Source organism: Protomyctophum parallelum (assembly GCF_964188405.1).
Source record: "Protomyctophum parallelum genome assembly, chromosome: 23".
In the NCBI taxonomy this organism is placed as follows: Eukaryota; Metazoa; Chordata; class Actinopteri; order Myctophiformes; family Myctophidae; genus Protomyctophum; species Protomyctophum parallelum.
Genome location: NC_139715.1, coordinates 12,114,131 through 12,141,788, shown reverse-complemented (window position 1 = coordinate 12,141,788; position 27,658 = coordinate 12,114,131). Strand labels below are relative to the sequence as shown.

General features: G+C 45.3%; 1 protein-coding gene across 3 annotated transcripts; it reads right to left on the bottom strand.

The window, feature by feature from the left end:
- Positions 1 to 1,312: 1,312 nt before the first annotated feature.
- Positions 1,313 to 27,641, bottom strand: ical1 (islet cell autoantigen 1-like). 3 transcript variants are annotated; one of them, XM_083759057.1, is made up of 15 exons: positions 27,521 to 27,641; positions 23,454 to 23,482; positions 22,121 to 22,298; positions 16,572 to 16,644; positions 15,584 to 15,707; positions 15,032 to 15,230; positions 13,995 to 14,120; positions 12,387 to 12,485; positions 12,084 to 12,169; positions 10,855 to 10,904; positions 9,701 to 9,748; positions 8,246 to 8,497; positions 6,479 to 6,775; positions 2,353 to 2,454; positions 1,313 to 1,651 (listed from the first exon to the last, which is right to left on the bottom strand). In XM_083759057.1, the coding sequence occupies exons 1-15, from the start codon at positions 27,560 to 27,562 to the stop codon at positions 1,536 to 1,538; spliced, it is 1,821 nt and encodes a 606-aa protein (XP_083615183.1). In that variant the 5' UTR covers positions 27,563 to 27,641; the 3' UTR covers positions 1,313 to 1,535. The 3 variants fall into 3 exon arrangements, with proteins under 3 accessions (XP_083615183.1, XP_083615184.1, XP_083615185.1); XM_083759058.1 differs by lacking the exon at positions 8,246 to 8,497; XM_083759059.1 differs by lacking the exons at positions 1,313 to 1,651; positions 2,353 to 2,454; positions 6,479 to 6,775; positions 8,246 to 8,497 and adding an exon at positions 8,038 to 8,129.
- Between the last annotated feature and the right edge of the window lie 17 nt (positions 27,642 to 27,658).

Sequence of the window (27,658 nt, the reverse complement as noted above, 5' to 3'; positions counted from 1 at the left end):
AACCGAGCGTCGCTGGACCGGACCCACTCCCGAGAACCACTGCTCCACACCAAATCTCTTCCACCAAAAATGGCGGCCTGTCTACAAGTTTGTAGATCTGCTAATGTTTGCCAAATGATCACCTGTTATTATGACATGCGGCCAGAAGAGGGTTGTTAGGGTTCATGTGGTTAATTAAGTATAACATTATATTAGCATTTAAACAGAACACAGCAGCGAAGCTTTAAGTAGAGATACTCCAAGGCTGTGTCCATTAGAACACTGGTTCCCAAACTGTTTTCATGCCAAGGACCCCCAAATCGACATTTATTAGGCCGCGGACCCCCGTTTGAAAAGATATGCCAGCCAGTGAACCCCGATAAGAGAGGATTTTTACGGCCATAGCAGTGATTCCGAAACATACTAATTTCATGGACCCCCAGTGTCACACGCATTAGGCTACGGACCCCCGATTTAATGGCATTTATTTTCTCTCTCTGGTACCCCAATTTATATTGTAAAACCACTGTTAACGGGTCCCATTTGGTTCCATGTGTACTCCCTCAGAGTTACATTTGGTTTGGTTCCAAACTACTGTATCATTAACCCATTTTAGGCGGGAACCCCTTTTGGTGTTGACATTACGTTATGCTTTAGCTATTTAAAATAGCAGATCTATAAGCAGCTTGTAGGTCTGCTATTTTTGAAAAATCGAAGAACGACTGACATAGAAACATAGCTTTTTCAGAAAGCTGTTAGGATGTAGAAGACTTTTTTAGAATCTGATCTCAGGTCAGAATGGGTTAAGCTGGGGGACCCCCTGGAACTCCCTCAAGGACGCCCGGACCCCACTTGGGGAACCACCACCGCATTAGAAGGTGCAGACATTCAAGAACACGGCAAACAAACGCACGCCCAAAAACGCAAACACAGCTTAAAAACACGGATACGCAGAACAGACAGACTTCCAAAAGAGACGGGACATTGTCCTCTGACATTGTCATCTGCCGAGGAGTTAAACATGGACGAGTAAAAGATGAAGAAAAGAACCCACGGGGGTTATCGGCTGCATTGCGCAGACAGAAGGGTTATCGGCTGCATTGCGCAGACAGAAGGGTTATCAGCTGCATTGCGCAGACAGAAGTCGTTTTTTTTTTCTTTCTTTTTTTTTTTTTGCGGCTCTGTTGTGGGTGTTCAGCAGACAGTCGTTATCGATGCCGCAAAGCGTCATTCTGCACACGCTGGAAACTAATGTTCTTCTTCCTTTACAAATGTGTCGGGAGTTCCAATTCCAGTGTCTTCCATTGAATCCGTCAACGGAACGTAAATGGAGGTGTGTGTGTGTGTGTGTGTGCACTTGGTGTGTGAGTTAGTGTATGTAAATGAATGTATGTGTGAGTAGTACGTTTGCATGTAGGATGTTAGGTGTGTGTGTGCGCGCGCTTGTATTTACACGTGTGCATGATGTATTAGTGTTTGGGTGTGTTCATTTACTTGCAGGGTTGAAGCAAAAGGATTCTCCTGTTGAGCACACACACACACAGTCACACACTGACTCAGGCGTTGAGCAGTTCGTCCTCAGATCGTCCGATGGCGTCGGGGTTGGACAGGGGGTCCAGGTCAGCGAACAGGTTGAACCAGGCCGACATGTCCCTGGACACACCTTTAGGAGCTACACGCACACACGCACACACACACACACACACACACACACACACACACACACACACACACACACACACACACACACACACACACACACACACACACACACACACACACACACACACACACACACACACACACACACACACACACACACACACACACACACACACACACACACACACACACACACACACTTAACGTCTTTATTTGCATTCACATTTTTTAACCAGAGATTCTTGAACACAAACAATAGTGGATGCGCAAACTTGGAAAACTCGACAACAAGTGCTTCAGGATACAGACCACGGGAACAGGACTCCCTGGAACAACATATTTTCAGATGGGAGTCGGCGGCCAATTTCATATAATTCTTGGGGTCCTTGACATGAAATAATTTGAGTACCGCTGACATAGAAACATAGGTTCTTCCAGAAAACTGTCAGGATTTAGAGGACATTTAGCAGAATCTGGTTTCGGCTCTAAATTAGTTCAAATTGGCTGCCAGCCTGCCACCATTAAACTGTCGCTTCCCTGCCGACAGGATGCACAGGGTATTTTATTTTGAAAATGCCGAAAGTCACCCCAAATGAATAAAACATAATATCGTTTTAAAATGTAACCGGTTTCTTTTCATTGTAAAACAAACAAAGATCTTTTTGATTACAATAAGTGTTAAGTAAACACATCACGAAGCACCCGTCTTACCATTGGCTGTTGAACTGGGAGCAGCCTGTGCCGATTGGGCCTGACCGGCGGGGGGAGGGGGTTGTAGAGGCGGGGCTTGGAACATGGGTGGCGTAGCCCAACCTGGGATATGGACCACCAACATTGAACCATTAGTACACAGTCACAGTCTCACAGACACAGACACAGACACACACACACACACACACACACACACACACACACACACACACACACACACACGATACGAGCTGACATTATCCCACGATTTTGTAACCCATTTTTTTCACCTACAGTAGTGTCAGTGTTTCCAGCCATTCAGTTGCAAAAAAATATACTGTAGGGCTATAGAAGCCCTGCTCTATATAGTCCAGGCAAAGTAGCATTTCCAGACAGACTAATTAAAATAGATTTTTTTTCACCATAGATCATCTCTATGAGGTGTCTAGAACAACATACTAAAAGTCCTAAGAAATCCTAGATGCGGAAATATGTTTAATTCTCATCAATTCAAGATGTGTGCTAATACCTCGAGAAAACTAAACACCCTAATGGGCTTTTTTTTTCTTTTGTCCTATCACAATGAAACTTTCCACAATGAATCTTAACATGAAAACTAAACTTTTTTGTATTACAAGTTTCTCTGAAACTTAATTTGAATATGCAAATTAGCTTAATATATATTGAATATGCCCACATTTGCATATCACGGAAATTACTTTTCCCCAAAATGTATAATATTTACATTGTTGTTTGTTAATGATATCAAACACACTGATCAGACTTTCATGAACCATTTCATCGAAATATTGTGACTTCATAGAATAACATCAAAAACACCATTCATATGTATGACAAATGTATAAATCCGTCAAATCTTCCTCCAACCATCCTACTGCTAATGGTTGATGGCAATGCTGCTTTTGGACTGGCCTCTAACCTGAAACCTGCCGGGCTTGGTTGTACCTACTGGGGGCATAACCCCCACCGGTATAGTCCTCAGGGTCACAGAGGCCAGGTGACCTACCTCTGGGAGGACATCCCCTGGCTGCAGCAGTGTCTCAGTCCATCCCAGTCTTCTTGTTCCTGTACTCTGCAGACGCACCTGAAGCTGTTGCAGGCCATCTCCCACCTCCAGGTAGACTCCATCACACAGCTCTGTCACCTCCAGGTAGACTCCATTACACAGCTCTGTCACCTCCAGGTAGACTCCATCACACAGCTCTCCCACCTCCAGGTAGACTCCATCACACAGCTCTCCCACCTCCAGGTAGACTCCATCACACAGCTCTTTCACCTCCAGGTAGACTCCATCACACAGCTCTGTCACCTCCAGGTATACTCCATCACACAGCTCTCCCACCTCCAGGTAGACTCCATCACACAGCTCTCCCACCTCCAGGTAGACTCCATCACACAGCTCTGTCACCTCCAGGTAGACTCCATCACACAGCTCTGTCTCCTCCAGGTAGACTCCATCACACAGCTCTCCCACCTCCAGGTAGACTCCATCACACAGCTCTGTCACCTCCAGGTAGACTCCATCACACAGCTCTCCCACCTCCAGGTAGACTCCATCACACAGCTCTCCCACCTCCAGGTAGACTCCATCACACAGCTCTGCCACCTCCAGGTAGACTCCATCACACAGCTCTGTCTCCTCCAGGTAGACTCCATCACACAGCTCTCCCACCTCCAGGTAGACTCCATCACACAGCTCTGTCACCTCCAGGTAGACTCCATCACACAGCTCTCCCACCTCCAGGTAGACTCCATCACACAGCTCTGTCACCTCCAGGTAGACTCGATCACACAGCTCTCCCACCTCCAGGTAGACTCCATCACACAGCTCTCCCACCTCCAGGTAGACTCCATCACACAGCTCTGTCACCTCCAGGTAGACTCCATCACACAGCTCTGTCACCTCCAGGTAGACTCCATCACACAGCTCTGTCTCCTCCAGGTAGACTCCATCACACAGCTCTCCCACATCCAGGTAGACTCCATCACACAGCTCTGTCACCTCCAGGTAGACTCCATCACACAGCTCTCCCACCTCCAGGTAGACTCCATCACACAGCTCTGTCACCTCCAGGTAGACTCGATCACACAGCTCTCCCACCTCCAGGTAGACTCGATCACACAGCTCTGTCTCCTCCAGGTAGACTCCATCACACAGCTCTGTCTCCTCCAGGTAGACTCCATCACACAGCTCTGTCTCCTCCAGGTAGACTCCATCACACAGCTCTCCCACCTCCAGGTAGACTCCATCACACAGCTCTGTCACCTCCAGGTAGACTCCATCACACAGCTCTCCCACCTCCAGGTAGACTCCATCACACAGCTCTGTCACCCCCAGGTAGACTCGATCACACAGCTCTCCCACCTCCAGGTAGACTCGATCACACAGCTCTGTCTCCTCCAGGTAGACTCCATCACACAGCTCTGTCTCCTCCAGGTAGACTCCATCACACAGCTCTCCCACCTCCAGGTAGACTCCATCACACAGCTCTGTCACCTCCAGGTAGACTCCATCACACAGCTCTGTCACCTCCAGGTAGACTCCATCACACAGCTCTGTCTCCTCCAGGTAGACTCCATCACACAGCTCTGTCTCCTCCAGGTAGACTCCATCACACAGCTCTGTCTCCTCCAGGTAGACTCCATCACACAGCTCTGTCTCCTCCAGGTAGACTCCATCACACAGCTCTCCCACCTCCAGGTAGACTCCATCACACAGCTCTGTCTCCTCCAGGTAGACTCCATCACACAGCTCTGTCTCCTCCAGGTAGACTCCATCACACAGCTCTGTCTCCTCCAGGTAGACTCCATCACACAGCTCTGTCTCCTCCAGGTAGACTCCATCACACAGCTCTGTCACCTCCAGGTAGACTCCATCACACAGCTCTGTCTCCTCCAGGTAGACTCCATCACACAGCTGTCGCTACAATTATGTTGTGTCTTTCCTACTCCTTAAAGGTTTCACATGTGACATTAATTCATTTATTTTTAATGTCACAATGACACAATCCCTTTAATGTTTTGCAAATTCATCCATCCATTCATCTTCATCCGCTCATCCGAAGTCGGGTTGCATAGAGTTCCAGACTTCTCTTTCCTGGGCCACGTTAGCAGGGGAACCTCCCCTGTAGTTGCTACATTGTCGTGGTGGGGAGGCTTGTGTGCCTCTGTGACCCAGAGGACTATACCTGTGGGGGTTATGCCCCCGGTAGGTACAACCAAGCCCGGCAGGTTTCAGGTTAGAGGCCAGTTCAAAAGCAGCATTGCCATCAACCATTAGCAGTAGGATGGTTGGAGGAAGATTTGACGGATTTATGCATTTGTCATACATGTTTTTGATGTTATTATATGAAGTCACAATATTTTTATGAAATGGTTCATGAAAGTCTGATCAGTGTGTTTGATATCATTAACAAACAACAATGTAAATATTATACATTTTGGGGAAAAGTAATTTTCGTGATATGCAAATGTGGGCATATTCAATATATATTAAACTAATTTGCATATTCAAATTAAGTTTCAGAGAAACTTGTAATACAAAAAAGTTTAGTTTTCAGGTTAAGATTCATTGTGGAAAGTTTCATTGTGATAGAACAAAAGAAAAAAAAAAGCCCATTAGGGTGTTTAGTTTTCTCGAGGTATTATCACACATCTTGAATTGATGAGAATTAAACATATTTCCGCATCTAGGATTTCTTAGGACTTTTAGTATGTTATTCTAGACACCTCATAGAAATGATATCTGTTGAAAAAAAAACTATTTTAATTAGTCTGTTTTTTGGGTCTAAAATGGGCTAGATTGCCTGGACTAATAGCAATGATTAGCCCATTCAGGACGGGAACCCCTTTTGGGGTTATTGTTGCTATGTACATGCCATTGTATCGGCCTCAGTCCTAAATGGGTTAATATCAGAATATAGAGCCATTTATTTATTATAAAAATAATAATAATATATATCACTCAATATACCTATAACAAGCTATATTGTCGCTGCCGGGTGGAAACCAAAAACGTGTCCAAAAACGGTCACTTTACAGGATTCCATTTATTTTTTTTCTCCCTTTTTTAAAGCAAAAAAAAAAGTAGCAGCTCTATCTAACGAGCTCAAAAGTTCCACCTGACCTGTGGAGCTGAGGCTGTGGTCCAGGAGCTGGGAGGGCAGGAAGCCCCCCGTGGGACTGGGGGGCTGGGACGGCCGCTGGGCGCCACCGGCGAGAGGCATAGTAGCAGCGGCGGGGGAGCCGGGCTGGTCCAACAGCCCGAAGGCGTCCTGCCACTCCCTGCTGAACTCGTCGTCCGCCGCTCCCCCGCTCCCGGCGCCACCGGGGCTGAGGAGGTCTTTGAGGAAGTTCAGGTCTCCCCTCTCGCCCTCCCCGTACGCCAGCGACGACCCGGGCCCAGAGAGGAGGAGGTCTCCGCCTGAGGAGAGAGAGGGGGGGGGTGGTGTGGAGACGGACGCTCGTGTTCAATTATACAAGAGGTCGTTTCGAGGAAGCAATCCGATTGGTTGAAACGGCACTTCTAGCCGTGGATCAAACCAGCACCATTCACCACCTAATCAAAACAAATAATTCAGCTGCTCTGTTTTCCAAGAGCGCTACAAACTCGGTGGCTAGGCTAGCTAGTTTCTTGGGTCGTAGTGACTACATCTGTCATCAAATTTTAAAAAATGTCAGCGATTCTTTTAGTTTTAAGGGTAACTGTTGTATAATCGCAATATTACACTCGAGGGTGTGGTTTTGCTGAACTCGACTTCGTCTCGTTCCTGACCGCATCACTGTCGTGGCAATAATCACGTTAAACCACACCCTCTTGCTTAAGTAACGGTTACAGTACATTTACTTAATCCATTTTGGGGCGGGAAGGGAACCCCCTTTTGGTGTTTTAAAACGTTCACTCTGAAAGAATATATAAATGTAGACGTCAATACCTTTGTACTTTTATGCTTTACTTAATTAAAACAAACGTGGGTACTTTTTCCACCACTGGAGACGGAGAGGACAGGGGGAGTGGTTCGTAAACAAGCACGAGGCAAACTCGTTTAACCCATTCTGACCCGAGATCAGATTCTATAAATGTCTTCTACATCCTGACAGTTTTCTGAAAAAGCTATGATTCTATGTCAGTCGTTCTTCGATTTTTCAATAGCTATTTTTCAATAGCTAAAGCATAACATAATACGTAATGCTAATACCAAAAGGGGTACCCGCCCAAACTTGTTTAAGAAACACACACACACACTGGTAAAACAGACACTGGAGAAAGGTCAAAGTCTGAACCGAGGAAAGGCAGATTCTATAGAAGAGAGGAGAGAGTTTAAGTTTCCCTTCATGCCAGGAGAAGAAGTAGAAGTGCAGCACTGGAGGGAAATTAACAGGCCTGAGAAGAACAGGTTCAGATTCTCTGAATAGGAGACAGGAGACCGAGACAAGACTTTGCTATTCTTCTTCATGCCAGGTAGGAGAACAGAAAGTGCAGCACTCTAGGGATTGTGCAGATCTGAGGAAAGGTAGATTCTCCTGCAGAGAGGAGGAGTGATGAAAAAGTGATGTTATTTATTCTCCATGCCGAGAAGAGAAGAGAAGAGAAGTGCAGCTCTGGAGGGAATTAAGGACCTGAGATGTATATCCCACGAGACTGCAGCTACCCATGGGGCTGAAGCATAGATCTAAAGGATATTACCTCTACAGCAGAGCTGCAGGTCAGCCGAAGGAGAGAAGTCTTTTCATTACTGTACGTCTAAGCCAGAGAGAGAGAGAGAGAGATCAACAAGCTGCAGAGAAAACCCAGTGTGCCAGAATTAAAGCAAAGAAAAGCCTGCAGTGCAACAGGGAGAAAATTAAACAGCGTGGAGCGCTCGCGTGACCAACACACGGCCAGCCTCGTTACCGGTAACGGCGGGCAGCTGCGAAGGAGGAGGAGGAGGAGCGGACTGGAAGTCTCCAAAGCCCCATAGGGCGTCCGCCGGATCCTCTGCCTGGGGAGGAGGGGGCCGGAAGGGGAGGAGGGGGTCCGGAGCTGGGAGAGAGGGCTGGAGCTGCTGGCGAGAGAGACTCGGCTGGGGAAGGTCGTCACAGGCCATGAGCATAAAGTCGTCGGTGCTGCCGTCCGGGTTGAACGGTCCACTGAGGTCGTACAGCGCTGGGGTAACAAAGACGGGAGTTACTAGCCCAGGAGTGTGTGCTATAGATCAGGGCGGAGCCTTAGATATAGACAGAGCTACGCAAACTGTGGTCATACTTCATGGGGCCAGTCCAATGGCTGGCTCTCCTACTGTACATACAGTAGACTACGCATTGAGCGTGGGGACAACCAACTGGGCCAGGTCCTGGACCGGAAGTAGGCAGAAATGCATTGGACTCAGGGCAACAGCCCAGCTGTAATGCTCTTAAATCCCTTTATTTTAGATTGTTTTGTAGTAATAGTACAACATAAACATTACAGAGACTTTAGTTGTTACTGTACAATACTTTAAAATAAAGTAGTTGCACACATGCTTAACCCATTCTGACCGGGCACCCATTTTGGTGTCGGCATCATGTTGTGCTTTAGCTATTGAAAAATAGCAGATCTACAAGCTCATATCGCGCCACCGAGTGGCGCGATACGAGCTTGTAGGTCTGCTATTTTTGAAAAATCGAAGAGCGACTGACATTTTTAGAATCTGATCTCAGGTCAGAATGGGTTCATCAGACCAGTGTGTGTCCGGCGGAAACCTCGTATGAATCTGATCTCAGGTCAGAATGGGTTAAAATAGCTCTTGTTTGCGCCGCCCTAGTTGAAAGCAATGTATTTCCAACTCCAGCTTGGCTCAGTTCAGGCTGCATGAACAGCACTCGAGCGCTCGGTTTCTGCCCCCTCTATATCATAACTCTTCTATTAGAGGGCTCTGGATCAGGGGTTCTTGGCCTTTTCAGGCCGTGACCCACAAAATAATCATATTTGAACTGGGGACCCCCCCCCCCCACACACACACACACACACACTGTACTGTACTGACAAGGAGTTGAGGCATTACATTTTGTTTCAGTTTAGTTTCAATTTATTTGTGAAAAACAGCAGATCTACAGCTTGTAGATCGGCAATTTCGCACAAATTGGGGGGGGTCACAAACTGGCTTTTTGCAAACTGGATTGGGGGGGTGGGGGCTGGGTGGGAGTGTGGCGTGACGTCGTAACATCCTCTGTGAAATTGGGCCAGTGCAGAGTTATACAGGATCACTTTTGACACACGACAAGTACTGGGGCTGGCTATGGAAGACCTCAAAGTGCACGTGGGTGAGCTCGTATCCGAAGGCCCTCACACCTCCGCCACCTATCGGCTAGAACGAGCACTCACGCTTACCGCTATCCAGACTGCCTTGGCTCCGCCCATCAGCACTGTGGGCTGGGCCTGTAGGGGAGGGGGGGGGGGGGGGGGGGTAAGGACACAAGCAGCAGGGTAAGACCTTAGAGTATATATTAATAGAGACGGCACCCGGAGGAAATTCCCAGGGCGGAGTGGCCGAATTTGTCATTGCAGCTCGAGCCAGCGCTGGTCCGTTGACTATCATTGCGCACGTTATTGGGCTCATGTTTCATACGATAGTCAACGGCCAGCGCGTTCATGTTATTGGGGCAATCAATCCCAGGATGCACTCTGTTCCTACCCGGAGGGAGGAGTGAAATCGCCTCATGCGCTTTTGAGCAACTTAATGCAAGTGGATGGGAGGAGAAATCCGGTATATATAATATACTCTAAGGCAGGGTTCCCCAATTAGCGGCCCGCGGGCCGCGCCCCCTTGTGGCCCACGGAAGAATTCAAAAATATATAAATGGCATTAAATTGGGGTCAGTAGCCTCTGCATGTCAAACTGGGGGTCCGTCTTGCCCTGAACATTCATTTCAAGGCAAGACCTCGACCTCGCGCGTGCCGACTCGGCCCCCAGCCTGGTCAAAATATGGCCCTTGAGGAAAATGTATTGGGGAACCCTGCTCTAAGGGTAAGACAATGAGTCACAGCCAGGGACGTGCACACATAGACATCAAAAGGCCCTGCCGTTTTACCCGTCTGTAAAACAACTGCCCTCTCCAGACCATGAATGCAGCGTTTACTATGGTGAAAGAAATGCAAATGCCCCTCCTCTCCTTTCCATGCCATAACCGATAATTACTTGTTTTCTGAACTCTGATCTTGAACGCAGCATTTTGCATTGAAAGAGTTTGTTTAGAAATCCATGTCATCGGCGCATCTCCAGTAGCCAACGAGTGCGGGGGTCGCGCCCAGAAAATAGCTGATCTACAAGCTCTCTCTGAGAGCTTGTAGATCGGCTATTTTCTCAGCCCCTGCTAACACTCTCTGCACGTCCCTGGTCACAGCCATGGAGCTCGAGCTGCAGTACCTACTTTCGGCCACCGTGTGTCCATTGCGCACGTCTCTATTAATGTATCTACTCTAAAGGTCACAGCTCCCAGCAACATATTCATTACATATGTCAGCCTGCAGTGGGCAGTACGTACCACTTTCAGAGGCCTCTTCCGACAGCTTGTCCTCGTCCAGCGACACCAGACTAAAGATGGAGTGGAGGACAGAGAGACAGACAGAGAAAGAGAAGAAAGAGAGAAAGAAAGCAAGAAACAAACAAACAAACAAACAAAGAGATCAAAAAGAGAAAATCTTTTTCACGTATAACTGAGGCAATTGTCATCACATTTCGAGTGGCGTCTCTCTCACTGCCCAGGAAGAAGGACTTTCCTTTCGATCTCCTCTCCCTTTATCTCTTCTAAAATCATGTCAACTACGGCCTCGTATATTGTTGGGGCTTAATAGTTTCAGTGGGACACTTCCGTCTCGTGGCCCATACAGAGCGAGCTCGGCATGTTGCCTTACTCGTCATCCCAGTTCCCTGTGCTCTCCTTCATTTACCACTCAAGTGCTTCCTCCAACGTTGCACTCTGTACAGCGCTGTAGACGCTAGCCTGAGCGTCATGTGAACACAAACCCTTGAAACTAAGACTTTTTGAGTGGTGCAACCACTCCAAGGAACAGCAATGTCCGTCTTAACCTATGTGACTATGTGACTATGTGACTATGTGACTATGTGACTATGTTTAGAGTACCAGTAGGGGCAAAAGTGGCTCTGTTGTGCCCGAAACAGAGAGAGAGACAGTGCTGCACTGTTGCCTGCTAATGAGAGAGAGAGAGAGCGAGAGGGGCAGGGGGAGAGGGGAGTTGCACCGCTCAGTTCACACAGGTGTGATTCTTTTGAAGAGAACAAGTAAAAAATCAATCTTTTCAAACTTTGAGTGCGTTTTCCTGTCACTTTATATGTTGTGTGTACCCCATTTCCCCTAGACATTTTGGGTCGTAACAGGGTGCAGGGTAGGAGCCCAAATTGTAACTCCCACAGACCTGGCACAAAACAATGAGGCCTTATTTTGGGGGGGGGGGGGGGGGGGTGCTGCTGCTGTAACTTCTAACAGCAGTGAGTTTAACAGCGCATTGTGAAGACAGTGTACTACGCTCGCCGGTGCCACATACACACTCACAGCACTATGGACTAACAAGTAAACGAGGAGCACCTGCAGCTGTACTGCCTGGCTAGCTGCCAAGAAGGCACACGAAAGTATGACTGATGATGGGAGGTGCATGCGTGCGTGCGTGCGTGCGTGCGTGCGTGCGTGCGTGCGTGCGTGCGTGCGTGCATGCGTGTGTGTGTGTGTGTGCGTGCGTGCGTTGATGTCCTCACTTGTCTGTGTGGCTCTGTGTGGACTTCTTTTCTTCAATTTGTTTTGTCTGCATCTCTTTTAACTCTTCCAGGGGGTCCCTCAGATCCTGAGAGAGAGAGAGAGAGAGAGAGAGAGAGAGCCAATGCATCGTATATTTCCTTTCCTTCCACACAACCCCTCTTCCCTTACCTCCTTTCCTAGCTTCCCTCCCTTATCTTGTTTCCCGTCCCTCCTCTCTCTTCCTCTAGCCCTCCTCTCCATCACCGTACTGCACACGCACACTCACAGGAACGTGCGCCCACACTGGGTTGAAAAAAACATACCTTCAGTGTGGTGAACTGGTAGGTGATGTGACCCTGGAAGGCCTTGTGGATTCCTGACATGGCGTGGGCCGTCTTCTCCCAGAACGTCAGCAGAGTGGTCTGCACACACGCACACACACACACACACACACACACAATTTAAAGCAAAAATAAAATCTCACAACACAAATCTCACAACCACAATGTGGACTGTGCGCTCACATTACTAGTTTCCTAAACAATTAAGTCGCTTTTTTTTTTATTGATAACATTTGATTGTTCACTGTAGAATGCTCCCCGAATGCGTATACGATATGATATGGCACTTGATATTACTGCAGAGTATTTTCCAAAGCCATACCATATATGGTTCGTGTGATTTTCAAGGAAGCCGTGGGATTCCATTCATTGCAGTACGATATGAAAACACAAACCAGCTGAGCTCAGTGGCCTTGTGGTTAGAGTTTCCGCCCTGAGACTGGGAGGTCGGGGTTCGATCCCCGACAGGAGTCATAATAAAGGCTATAAAAATGGAACCTAATGTCTCCCTGCTTGGCACTCGGCGTCAAGGGTTGGATATTATGGGGCAAGTAACTGTGACATACTAGCATCATGTCCAGCGGCTGTACTCGTGTCGTGTAGAGTAGGAGAGTAAGCAGGTGCCTATGGGCTATAGATAGTTCCAAACATTGGAACTATCCCATTGAGATAGAATGAGCACTTCATCGCATTCCATCGTTACAATGGGAGTCAACGCTAAGTGTCGCCACTATATTACTCTGTGTAGACCAAGCTGTCTCATGTTATGGAGACAGGAGATAGGCTCCTAACCAAATGGACCACATGGCCAATGGAACAGTTTGTTCCAAAGGTTACCTACTTAGGAAAAATATAATTGCAGAGACATGGAACTTGCTTGAGATAGGTCAGCACATATATCACTATTTGATAGTTTCGGTAGCTATTTTAGTTATGTTAATTGGTCGCATTAGGCCAGTGCTTTTCAACCAGTGGTCCGGGGACCACCAGTGAATCCTTGAGGCAGTTCCAGGTGGTCCCCCAGCTAAAATGACGTTGGTAACCAAATGGACCCTTATTGATCTTTAACTCTTGGCGCGTTACATTATTGTTAAACATCTGGCATTACTTAACCCATTCTGATCGGGCACCCATTTTGGTGTCAGCATCATGTTATGCTTTAGCTATTGAAAAATAGCAGATCTACAAGCTCATATCGAGCTTGTAGGTCTGCTATTTTTTTTTTAATTTTAGAACGACTGACATTTTTAGAATCTGATCTCAGGTCAGAATGGGTTAATCAGACCAGTGTGTGTCTAGTGGAAACCTCGTATGAATCTGATCTCAGGTCAGAATGGGTTAATTTACAAGAAGTCTACACAATTCAACGTTTGCCCGTTATCTCTCGTATGGTACCAACATCAATACAGCATGGAATTGTCCAACGATAACAAAATATTCTTTGGTTTTGGTTCCGAGAGGCTAAATCTCATCAAATGGTGGTCCGTGGCTCAAATACCCAAGAAATAATGGGCTCGCACTTCCACTGCATTAGACACATGAACCAGCGCAAAATAAAATAAGTATGAATGAATGAAAACCCACACAGACCTGGTAGGTGCAGAGGGAGTGAGACAGCATGTTACAGCGGCTTGCTCCAAGCATGTCCACCTTCTGACACACGTCGTTCTTCAGCTTCTCAAACTGACCCTTCGTTCCCCTCACCTGGGCTTGGACCTGAGCGCACACGCGCACACACACACACACACACACACACACACACACCAATGACATTTTAACCCAACACACACCTGCATTGTTGCACTACTACGGCAAGGAACATCATCATTTTTCACCCCCGGGGTCGAGATCGTGGATTTCACAATGCTACGCCGGACTTCCCGGTCCTTCATTGCCGTCCCCATGTTCCTGCTTACTGATGCATGTGTCCCTATAGCGATGGCATTGGGGAACGACAGTTTTCTACCTCTGGTCTGCTTTGAGGCAGGACTCCAGAGGAGAAGGGAAGATATAACCTCATTGTCAGCTCTGTAGCAGTGGCTAGCAGTGAAGAAACAGGCGGAAGGTTGCCGTATATTAGATTTGTCGATGGGTGGCTCTTCCAAGAGAGATTTTGTACTACCGTACCTACGATCCCTGTGCCTGTGGGCAAAACTACCTTACCTAATACAGAGTCACCGACATGAGTGGTATTATAATTCTCCTCGTGATTCCATGTACATTAAAGCATAACCATCACCATCTAGAATATTGTCTCGATCTCCTCTTGCAAAATACCCACCCATACATGCCTCATTTAGATCCATTGGATTCCTTGGCCGCAAAAATGTAGATTTAACCACTGCAATCTTGATTTTAGGTCATCTAGGAGCCGAGATATTGAGAAATTCGTTTTTGAAAGTAGCCATTTTTAAAGATTCAAGATGGCTGCTATACCGACCTCGGGAAAAATGGCAACAAACATTTTCTAAATTGTTAGGCTATGAGGTGTCCAAAAAGCTTGTAGGTCTGCTATTTTTGAAAAAGCGGAAAAAAAGCGGAAAAACAAATCTTTGAATATATATTCTTTCAGAGCAACGTTTTTTATTTATTTCGACGTCAGAGCCTAAACGGGTTTGTATTACTACCTTGCGGAACTTCTCCAGCTGTTTGTAGGTGTCCGGGTCCAGCTCCTGGGAGACGTCCTTCATCCAGAGCAGAGCCCCTCGGTACTCGGTGCGAGACTTCTCCATGCGGCCCACCGTCAGCAGGCTGTCGGCGATGGCCCTCCGCCGGAACGTCTCCACCTCCTGCTGCATGCGCTGCAGCGGAGGACACAGGGCCAGCCTGCAACGGGGACACATAAAGTGACAAGTAAACCCTCTTCTATCTTGAGTCCTTTTGCCAGCATCATTCTTGTGAGAGCAACAAAGGGTTGTGTATAGTTGTCTGTTGGTTTGTATCATTTATGTTGTTCTGTAAAAGTGGTGGTATTAGGGCTTGTTTGTTTGTGTGTGCCTCGACGGAGCGGGTGGTATAGTTTCTGCTATCTGCGTGCTGGTTGTGGTGGGCCATTCGCGATGGAAAATGACCGGGCCGAATTTTTGTCCCAGTCCAGCCCTGCACGGAAGGACAGTGGGAAACGGAACAGCGGCTCTAATAAATAACGCATTGCGTTCCCATGCGTCTGTCTGTCTGACCTCTGCTTGGCCGAGGCACACAGGGCCCTGCTGGTGGCGTCCATCATGCTGCCTGCCTTGGTGCGGTCGTGTTCCGACTGGAAGCGCAGGAACAGGCCCAGCTCGTTCTCCTCCTGGGACAGGTCTGAGGACAAGAGACACAGTCAGGTTTACTGGGACAGGTCTGAGGACAAGAGACACAGTCAGGTTTACTGGGACAGGTCTGAGGACAAGAGACACAGTCAGGTTTACTGGGACAGGTCTGAGGACAAGAGACACAGTCAGGTTTACTGGGACAGGTCTGAGGACAAGAGACACAGTCAGGTTTACTGGGACAGGTCTGAGGACAAGAGACACAGTCAGGTTTACTGGGACAGGTCTGAGGACAAGAGACACAGTCACGTTTACTGGGACAGGTCTGAGCTAGGACAGAGACAGTCAGGTTTACTGGGACAGGTCTGAGCTAGGACAGAGACAGTCAGGTTTACTGGGACAGGTCTGAGCTAGGACAGAGACAGTCAGGTTTACTGGGACAGGTCTGAGCTAGGACAGAGACAGGCAGGCAGTGTTGATTTTGGCAGCACATTTTGATTTTAGTTTTAGTCTCTTGAATAGTTTTCATTTAGTTTTAGTCACCTGGAATGGTTTAGTGTTAGTCTGGTAAGTCTTTAGTCGACTAAATCTACAGTTGATTTAGTCGAACAGGGGCCTTGATGCCGTCGTAATGAGCCGATCTATCATGTTGATATACAGTACATACACATAAGTTGTGTGTGTGTGTGTGTGTGTGTGTGTGTGTGTGTGTGTGTGTGTGTGTGTCCTGCAGAGAAATGTTGCAAACAAATACTGGCGCTATGTTTTGTTATCAAACAGGTGGATATGAAATGAATGGAAGCACGAGTAAGCTATCAGCTGATTATGAATAAGTGTGTGTGTGTGTGTGTGTGTGTGTGTGTGTGTGTGTGTGTGTGTGTGTGTGTGTGTGTGTGTGTGTGTGTGTGTGACTCACGTGTGATTCTCAGTTGGTACTTCTCTATCACCTTCAGCAGCTCTGTGCACGTGCACTGGACCGAGCGGAAGAACTGGTCGCACACACACACACACACACACACACACACACACACACACACACACACAGTAGGAGCAGTGTCTTAAAAATGGTTCAAAGTGATTGGGAGTGGGACTACAATCCTTATTATTCACAATATAAAAAGTAGCAATTGAACGCGCGTGCGTTAGAGGCCAGGCAGCCAGAGTCCTCTGGCTGGTACAGACCGTGTCTCGCATAATTATTTATATTTATCTCTCTTCGTCTCTGTCGTGCACTAGATGGGAGAGGGGTGAGTGCAACAGCCTGTCTCTCCCCCCCCCCCCACCCCCCATATGGTGGTCATGGCAACATAGAATCCGAAACCTCTGCCTCTCCTGTGCTGCTGTGGTCTGGGGGGGGGGGGGGGGGGGGGGGGGGGAGGCTGATACATACAAAGAGTCGGTTAAGACTTTTAGAGACTGATTTGCGCTCTAGCTACTGTAGCGCACCACTGCACACTGTGTGTGTGTGTGTGTGTGTGTGTGTGAAGTGTGCACAACTGCACGTGGTTGCACAACAGGGTACTACACACAACAACAGTCAACATACTGTCCTCTTTACGCAAACCTCCCTTTACACCCCCCCCCCCCCTCCCCCCCGGAACCTGATCTTCACAATGCCGTTTTAGCGCACATACACACACACACACACACACACACACAGTACAGAATACAGCAGAGCCCCATATGTGATTCAGAGCACGGGCCTCTCGGCTGCTCTATTTTTGCCTCTGCTGATTAGAACACGCGAGGGGGAGGGAGGGGGGGAATCACTGTGAGATGAGGTGAAGCCATTATATCTGCCGGTGCAATTACAATGCCCACTTATACCGTCCCATTCTGCTCAACATTTGTTTTGCCTCCATGCATAACCTAATCTGCCGCTCTGCCGATTGCAATTTAAAGGAGAATTATTTTGTGCAAAAGTGCATTATTGGCTATTTCCCCTAATATAAGCCCTCAATGGGGGTTGGGTTTTTGTGCTAATTATCTTATTTCCATCGAAATAAGTAGTAGTGTGCCGCTTGGGATACTATTTACATTATGAAGAGAGGATACTGTATATACAAAAAAAATGGAGCAATGGAAATAAGCGAATTAGCACAACACCCCATACCCCCATTCAGTTCAATGCAATTCAATTCAATTCATTGAGGGCTTATGGTAGGGCAAATAACCATTAATGTGCTTTTTCACAAAATAACACCTGGACCTCTTTGGTGGGGACGTAACAACTACAAATAAAGGTAAGAAAGCCTTCTAGCATGGAATTCTCCTTTAACCCTAGACCTATACTATAAAGTGAGACACGCTAGGCACACTGAAGGTTTTCACAACCTACGTACTGTATATAAACTCTTTATCTTGTCCAAGTCTTTAGGCGCAGTGAGGACACCGTCGTGCAATGGAGCAGAAATTGAGCATTAGCGCCGAGGAGAGAAGCGGTGGTCCACACACACACACACACACACACACAAGGGTAGTTACTGATTAACTAAAAAGGGTAACTGGTAGCCTATTTATCCCAGACTTCCAGGATACAGGAGACTTAACATCTGTGACCGGTAGATCTCTGATTTAACATGGCTCACTGGCTCACAGACCATACCTCCCCATTTCATTTCACACTGACTGGACGCACGTTGAAAATGGACACTTCTCGCAGTTGTGGCCAAGTTTGTCGAGTTCCCCTTCCCTGTGTGTTGCTCTTGTTCGGCGGGGGAAATTCCACACAAATCATGCCAAACAAGCCTTAGATGGGCAAGCTGCCAAATGCTGGTCCATTTGAACTGTGGTTCGTCCTGCTTGGTCTACCTGTTGCTTCTACTGCAACAAAGTCATTGAGGCTACCATTCTCTTCTGCAGGAAAAAGCTGGTGAAATAGTGAAAATGCTGAATGAAATTTGGCACCATAATAACAACGACGGGGGGCCCTTTCTCTGTTCCCTGTGAATGAAAGCATTTCATAAAGAACACATGCAGAACTCATATTTATCCCATTCTGAACGGGAACCCCTTTTGGTGTTTTAGCATTATGGTATATGTTAGCTATTGAAAAATAGCTAACATGTGCCGCCCTACGAGCTTGAAGGTCTGCTATTTTTGAAAAATAGCGCAAATCTTTGAATATATATTCTTTCAGAGCGAACGTTTTTAACTAAAATCTTTGCTTCTGGGGGGGGGGGTCCCTGCAACAACATATTATCAGATATGGTTTGGCGGCCAATTACATATATATTTGGGGGTCCTTGACATGAAAATGTTTGAGAACCACTGACATAGAAAGAGGTTAGTTATGTGCCTCATAGTGCATTACCATCAGGGTACTCAAGCGGTTAGCCTAAATCCAACGCACTGCAGCGGTTTTATTGCATCGCTGTTCCGGAGTGGGACCGATTCACAACAACGTCAATAACAGACAAGAAGGTGAAAGAAAATGGAGACAGCAGCTACTGCAGCCATTTCCCTAGGCCTGCTGTATAAAAAAATACATCAAGTGGACATATTCTTTGATGTTTTTATTTTATTTTAATGTCAATATGTATGACACCACTCTGTATTCCTGTGACTCTTTCTCACGCTCACTTGGAGCCTCCATTTCCTCCACCTCTCTCCTTCTACTCTCTGCCTCATGGGAGGGGGGAGGTTATGTGTGAGGGACAATGAAGGGAGGCCCGACAGAATAAGGTCTTTGGTCGTCAGTGAACAAGGCCCTCTCTTATAGCAGCTGTGTGTGTGTGTGTGTAACAGTAACCGGGCCCTTCGGGTCTCACAGGACCGGTCCGCCTCGCCACAATGACACAACAAGGTTCTGCCACTACAGAAAAAATGAAATGCTGATTCTCTCGATTCTGAGACACAGGAGCTGTGATTGGGAAAGAGAGGGAGCGGCGCATCTATATATATATTAATTTTACTTCTACTAAACGCTAGCTTTATAAATCACTTATTTTTACCTATTTTATACTTTGTCATAAGATGGCGTTGCATAAAAATGCGACTCCGGTCAACAATACTCTGTTCCTTTTATATTTCTAATAATAATAATAATTCAACATCAACTGTCGACGAACCATTAGATTAATAAGGCACGGGTTAGTACATGCATTTCTTGCAGATCTTGCATTTCTTGCAGATCTACAAGCTCATAGCAGCTTGTAGGTCTGCTATTTTTGAAAAATCGTGAAAATGCGGCACAAATCTTTGAATATATATTATTTCAGAAGACTTTTTTATTTATTTTTACGTCAGGCCTAAATGGGTTAAGGTTATTTTTCAGTCAGTCAGTCAGTCAGTTTGTATTGATTGGGGTGGGGAAGGGGGGGGCGGGTCAAAGCATTTCCGGGGGGTCCCCCCAGCCAAAAACGTTGAGAGCCCTCCTGGAATAAAGCATGAACACCACCCGAGTTTTTGTGTGTGTGTGTTTTTTATGTGAAATGTGGCAGGTTTTCTTTTACTCTTTACATGCTGCACAAACTGGTCATTGACACTAAAAAGAAACATTGTACCGGCTCGTAGGTTGTGAAAACCTGGATATGATGATAATGTTTCAAAACAACATGCTAAAGTTCAAAACACCTGTACAGTATTATATATCTGCCTCTTACATACTACTAGTGTATATCCATCTTTGTCGGGTGGAAAACTGTTACTTTTCAGGAGTAGTCTACAAATATTCCACAATCTCCGAATGCTATATAGTCTGGACCTATAGCCCCCAATGAGCTGAGTAAGGAAGCTGCCATTTCCGTTCACGAACATATATTTTAAAATATCTTTACATTTTATTTTCTGCTAAGCAACAAGCTACACATGCTTAGATGATTTCTATTCATATTAAAGTAAATTTGCGCGACTGTAAAGACGAAACGGAAGTAGGGAGGGAGGCTCCACTTCCGCTTTATCGCGTACTCACGACAGCTCTTCCGTTGGTCTCTAGACTGTATGATGAAAGCATTTGGAAATTGCGAGAGGCAACAGTCTGGTAACGCAAGACTATTTCAGGAGTGAAATTAGTAGCAGATCTACATGCTCAAAATGCTTGTGGACCTCATTGTTGATTTTGTCGACTGAAAATAAGACGAAAATTGTTCGTCGACTACCTTTTCTCATTGACGAAAAAACATGTTAGGAAGGGAAGAAATCTTGGGAATTGCTCGTGTGTCATATGTGAAAATGCTATCTGTAATGTACTGCTAAATAAATAAAATATTATAAAAATAAATAAATAAAATGTTAGGAAGGGACTAGTGGACAAGAGATCCACTATAAGTCATTTTACAATTAGTTGCATGCTGAAAATAGCTGATCTACTTGTAGATCGGCTATTTTCAGCAAGTGTAAAAACAGTCATTACGACGGCACCAAGAACCTCCAAAACACATTTTAGTCGACTAAATCAACTGTAGATTTAGTCGACTAAAACTAGACCAACACTAAGATATCCCAGGTGACTAAAATGTGACTCAAACTAAATGAAAACTATTCAAGAGACTATGGACTAAAACTAAAAGCTAAATTTGCTGCCAAAAACAACACTTTGATGCTTTTGTGTTACGCTGTAGTATGACCAAGTACGGTGTTAATTTATATACATGGAGATAAAGAGGTCTCTCGTCATTCAATACAGCGAAACCTGTTTGAACTGTGATGTTACGAAGCAAACTGAATCCGATTCTTCACCAAACATAATCCTCACTAAACCCAGGCAGTGAAGATTAAGAAAGGAACTGACTAAATTACTTCCTGGAGCAAAACTTGTTCCAGACGACCTGAATTCAATGCAATGCTGACACATAATCAAACCTGAGACTCTCAGGGGGTGGTTGGTGTTTTATTTATTTTTATAGGGTATATTAGAATTATTTAACATCTTAACCCATTTAGACCTGAGGCTGATTCTACAAATGTCTTCTAAATCCTGACAGTTTTCTGAAAAACCCATGTTTCCTATGTCAGTCGTTCTCAAACATTTTCATGTCAAGGACCCCCAAAAAAATATGTAATTGGCTGCCGACCCCCATCTTGTTCCAGGGACCCCCTCAATAAAAAAAATTCCAGGGACCCCCCACAGAAGCAAAGATTTGAGTTAAAAACGTTCGCTCTGAAAGAATATATATTAAAAGATTTGCGCCACATTTTCACGATTAAAAAAAAATAGCACACCTACAAGCTCGTAGCGCGCCACTCGGTGGCACCGTACAAAGCTTGTAGATCTGCTATTTTTCAATAGCTAAAGTATGACATAATGCTTAAAACACCAAAAGGGTTTCCCGCCCAGAATGTATGATGACTAGCAAAAACTGAAAAAAGCATGTCACAACCTAAGATCATAACACGTTGACAGCTTATAGGAGGTAACATTTTCACTATTTTTTTTGAAATGTTTGACCTGTGACATGCCCAAAACAGGGATTCCAGGTTGTCAAGTGTTGTTTGACGCGAAATGTTGTCCTCGTTGCGTTATACCTCCAGCTTGGCGTCCAGATCGGCGTCCGACGAGACGACATACTCGTCCTCCTTCTTGCCCGTGGCTTTGATCAGCACCTGCTTGGTGTTCCAGAACTTCTTCTGCATGCGAGCCATCACCGAGCTGCTGTCGCCGCCCAGCAAGGCCCGGCCGCCGCTCAGCATGTCCCCCGAAAACCTGTGTGGCGGAGAGAGAGAGAGAGAGAGAGAGAGAGAGAGGGGGGGGGGGGGGGGGGAGGGAGGAAGGGCCCGGCGGCTCGGTCAGTGACGCGACATATACCAAAGCCTACAACGGGTTGTGCAGTCGACACGCTGTGATTGGCCAGTCGCCATGATTGACAGCCTAACCCTAACCTTAACCTCAGTAAACTTAACTTGCCCGGGGGGCGTGGTTATAAGCACATACTAAAGGAATTAGTATGTAGCGTCAGTGACACTGTTCCTTAGTTGTCAGGGGGGCAAAAGAGGGTGACTCTCTCTTTTTGAACTTCTGATGGGATTGTTGTTTCAGTGGCTACATACTAATTCCGAATACTGGATGACTCGCCCCGGTGCTTGCCCGTTTTTCCTTCCGGAATTTTCACCAGTGAGGGGGATAACTTTGTAATATGCTATTGGCTGTTTGTATTCTTTTTGGAAAAATATAAAAAGATACTCCTGTGGAAAGGCTATATTATTTGACTTATATTGACCCTATAAACAATTTAGTATTATTTTGTATAATTATGTAAGGTTTTGCCCACTCAAATGGTACCTCGTCAGATAATCCCCACATATCCTACAACAACTTCTGTGAACAGACTTTACTGTAGTAGCTTTTCATAAATTATATTTGTACTTAGGCTGTCTGCTGTCATGAATGTTTATAGTTAGAGAAATTCAAAGTCCAGCCGTCTGCTGTCCAGCCTCTCCCACCCCTCACTGGGGAAAATTCTGGGAGGAAAACAGAAACGGGGCGAGTCATCTTGTTACCCTAATTCCTACACGGGTTCTGTTTATAACCACGTCCCTGGGCAAGTTAAGTTTACTGAGGTTAAGTTTAGGTTTAGGCTGTCAATCACAGCGACTGGCCAATCACAGCACGTCGACTGCACAACCCGTGTAGGCTTTGGTATGTCGCGTTTCAGGGACACCCCACCCCCCAGAAGAAAATATATTCAAAGATTTCCACCACAATATTCATGATTTTTCAAAAATAGCAGATCTACAAGCTCGTAGCACGGCACTCTGTGCCGCGCTATGAGCTTGTAGATCTGCTATATAGATCTGTCTAGATAGATACAATATCCAGAATGATTCCTAAATATAGTGGCATTTATACAACCGTACATACCCGTCCATCTTCGAATATTCCTGGCTGCTCTGTAACACAAAAAGACAACATTAGTAGACCAGTGCATACCAGAGAAGAATACAGTATCACAGATTAACGTTGGCTCTGGTGAAGTTCCTAAATCTGCAATTTGTGAAACAGCGTTAACCATTTAGACCCGACGACGATCCTACAAATGTCTTCTAAATCATGACAGTTTTCTGAAAAACCTCATGTTTCTATGTCAGTGGTTCTCAAACTATTTCATGACAAGGACCCACAGAATTATCTATATTTGGCCACAGACCCCCATCTGAAAATATGTTGTTCCAGGGACTCCCTGGAAGCAAAGACTTTAGTTAAAAACGCTCTGAATATATATATATTCAAAGATTCCACATTTTCACGATTTTTCAAAAATAGCAGACCTACAAGCTTGTAGTGCGGCACTCGGTGCCACGCTACAAGCTTGTAGATCTGCTATTTTTCAATAGCTAAAGTATGACAATGCTAAACACCAAAAGGGGTTCCCTCCCAAAATGTGTTATAAAGGAGACCCCGCACTGGCACCTGTAATTCTATTAACTATTAGCACAACGATGCGAAGTTATGATTTTTTGTACTAATATTATTCTTGCTGTTTGACATCGAACCAGATGAAGAAATTGAAGATTGATCTTTTGATTGTATGCTTTTACAAAATATCCAATATTCCTATTAACCCATTTAGACCTGACGTCGAAATTTAAAAATAAATCTTCTAAATCAGTTTTCTGAAATACCTTTGTTTCTGTATCAGTGGTGCTCAATATTTCATGTCAAGGACACCAGAAATTATATGTAAATGGCCACCGACCCCCATCTGAAAATATGTTGTTCCACGGACCCCCCGAGAAGCAAAGATTTGAGTTAAAAACATTGACTCTGTAACAATATATATATTCAAAGATTTGAGGCACGATTTTAATAGCAGACTCTACAAGCTCGTCCAGCTCGTACAAGCTTGTAGATCTGCTATTTTTCAATAGCTTAAGTATAACATAATGCTGAAAATACCAAAAGGGCTTCCTGCCCAGAATCCTTCTGAACACGCATTCTAATGCAAGTTTGACCACTTCAAATACTCGTAAAATAACGAATAACCGAAAATAGCCCCATCTCACAAATGCGTCACAGACATGCGTTGTGTGAGCTTACACAATATACATAGGCTATTTTCAGGCTCAACATGCTTTCACAGAAGACATGTTTCTAATCCAAATGATTGAAATAGGTCGTCGTGACTGAGAATAGTAGTACGTAGAATAAAGGCATGACAAGGCCCTCCACACAAGGACCCAGAAATCACACAATACATAAACAATAAGGAAATAAATGAACAAAATGAACATTGACAATATGCGATTGCTTTCTCATCGATATCAAGTAACAATCAATCAGTGAACACATGAGAAAAGTGACACATCAAGCAAGACAGGTGCCAGCTCAGCGTATATTATGCAACAAGCTTGCAAAATGCATATTTAATAATATAGGGGTGCACGATTATGATATTATGACCGATATCCGATCCCCGATTATTGGCAGGGTCATATCTGCCGATACCGATTCTGACCGATTCCGATATTATACGGATTATTCTGCCTTCAAACATGAGAAATACACAAAACAAAAGCGACAGGGTCATTGACGGTCACATTATTAGGCCTATTGCGTATTTCAATATCTGTGAAAATAAGATTCTGTATCATTTTTATGGCCGATTTTGATATGCTACCGATTATATTGTGCATCACTAATAATTAACCCATTCTGGGCGGGAACCCCTTTTGGTGTTTTAAGCTTTGTGTTATACTCTGTTGCAGATCTACAAGCTCATACGAGCTTGTATAGGTCTGCTATTTTTGAAGAATCGTGAAAATGTGGCGCAAATCTTTTAATATATTATTTCAGAGCGAGCGTTTTTAACTCAAATCTTTGCTTCTGGAGGGGTCACTGGAACAACATATTTTCAGATGGGGGTCGGTGGGCCAATTACATATATTTTTGGGGGTCCTTGACATGAGAATGTTTGAGAACGAATGACATAGAAACATGGTTTTTTTCAGAAAACTATCAGGATTTAGAAGGCATTTGTAGAATCGTCCTCAGGTCTAAATGGGTTTCAACTAACTTATAGAGGTTGTTCTCAAAGTGGGGTCCGGGATGGGTCCTTCCTGAGGGGGTCCCCAGGGGAGGGGGTCCCAAGCTAAAGGATTGACATTTAGGAACAGAATATGGCTCTGTAACTCAGAGAGTGCGCCAACAGAACCCTTACTTGTCCATTTATTTTGCACACTCTCAGAGTTATGGGAGTCCATGGCCTAATGCAGTGGACAATGATGTTTTGTCATCAAGTGACAATTTAATGACTTTTGGGAGCTTTAAATTATACATATACACACCTCGAAAACAAGAGGGGGGGGGGGGAAAGATGTACTGCGTCAAAGTAATTGTCAAACTGTACCATAAAAACCTGGTGAAACATTGGCCAAATTGTCAAATAATATAAACAAGAAATTGTGAAAATAGCCTCCTTTGTAAGCTTGTAGTTGCATCTGCTATTTCAGAATATCTTTCTGTGGAACCAAGTCAAACAACATGTAAATGCCTCAACTCCTACGAATTACAATACAATTCCAAATTCTGCTTTGACTTAGCATGCTACAGTGACCAATAATTATCTATGGATTGCACAGGACCTCATAGCCGCAATTTGCAATTCTAGATTTTTTTATAATGGGATGAATCTAGAGTTGCAACAAGCTCCATCCACTTCCTATTCATCATTTTTGGTTTGCGATCTGCTTGTCTTAAACTACGTTAAACTCACCAACATTGCAGCTGTAGTCCAAGCTTGAATTATCCTCTTTCAATCTGCCGAGCTTGTTTTCATAAAAATCCACCGTAGAGATGTTATGAGCTACTTTCTGTCAAGACATCCTCTGCAAGTGATTATTTTTCTAAGTGCTGGAGTTTGGAAGCACTCGTCGTACGTCACTGAACGGCCCTGCGTTCAACCTGTTTCGAATTTGCACATAATGCAGGAGGCAGCAGCGCGACCCGTTAACAGAAACGAGTGCTTCCAAACTGCAACACTTAAAAAAATAATCATTTGCAGAGGATGTCTTGACAGAAAGTAGCTCATAACATCTCTACGGTGGATTTTTATGAAAAACAAGCTCGGCAGATTGAAAGAGGATAATTCAAGCTTGGACTGCAGCTGCAATGTTGGTGAGTTGTCATTTAAGACAAGCAGATCACAAACCAAAAATGATGAATAGGAAGTGGATGGAGCTTGTTGCAACTCTAGATTCATCCCATTATAAAAAAATCTAGAGTTGCAAATTGCGGCTAAGGACCTCAATGGAAACATGTAGGGGGGGGGGGGGGGGTGTACTTTTAGACCAAATACTGTATGACTGTGGCGTTTACATTTCTGTCAAATTAAGTATTCAATCAATTTATAAAATACAAATAAAACACTGACACTACACTAGGAATCTCCAGCAGCAGCAGCAGCAGGGCAGATAACACAAAGGGCAACGTGACAGCTGTTTGCACTGCAGTTATTACAGTTAAAAGGCAGTCATGACTCATGAGTGAATGACACGGAGGACAGAAGCAGGAGGACAGACAGAAGCTGTCCATGTTGTTAGAGAATCAGACACCACACCAGTTTAATGTCTGACTCTGTACTGTGTGTGAGACACAAGCAGCTGGCTTGCCTAGCAGGTGTTTAGTTACACATCAGATCAAACACTGACGGGGCTTATTATAATATAATTCATGTCTTGACTCTTGACACTTGTATCGAACCCGAACGCAAGGGTTATTAAAAAAAATAAACATAGCTCTATCAGCCGATCGGTAAAGCCAGAAAACACAAATACCTCAAGAAACCCCTTTTCTCAGATGTCGCCGAGCTAGTGGTGCTACAGTAGTAGCAGGTTAGCTGCCCCCACACACTTCACGATCTGGACATGGTCTCTCTTCACCCACAAAACCCTGCGTGGTCCCTGATTTTAAGAGTTGATTTTGGACTATACCTTAGTTTGATCAGTCTTCTGTTGCTGGGAGCATCCACGCATACATATCCAGCAGCACACAGACAGGTGCAGAAGCTGCTGCTAGCCTCATCTGCTGCGAGCCATCATCCTCCTCCTCATCTGATCTGACTCAGAGGA

What these genes read in the sequence shown, in the direction of transcription:
- ical1 (XM_083759057.1), bottom strand. Translation starts at nt 27,562, where the DNA reads ATGCGTGGATGCTCCCAGCAACAGAAGACTGATCAAACTAAG. An exon ending in ACACAGAGCCACACAGACAA is followed by an intron (nt 10,905 to 12,083) that starts GTGAGGACATCA and finishes CTCCATCTTTAG; the next exon opens with TCTGGTGTCGCTGGACGAGG. An exon ending in TCCCAGTTCAACAGCCAATG is followed by an intron (nt 1,652 to 2,352) that starts GTAAGACGGGTG and finishes GTGTGCGTGTAG; the next exon opens with CTCCTAAAGGTGTGTCCAGG.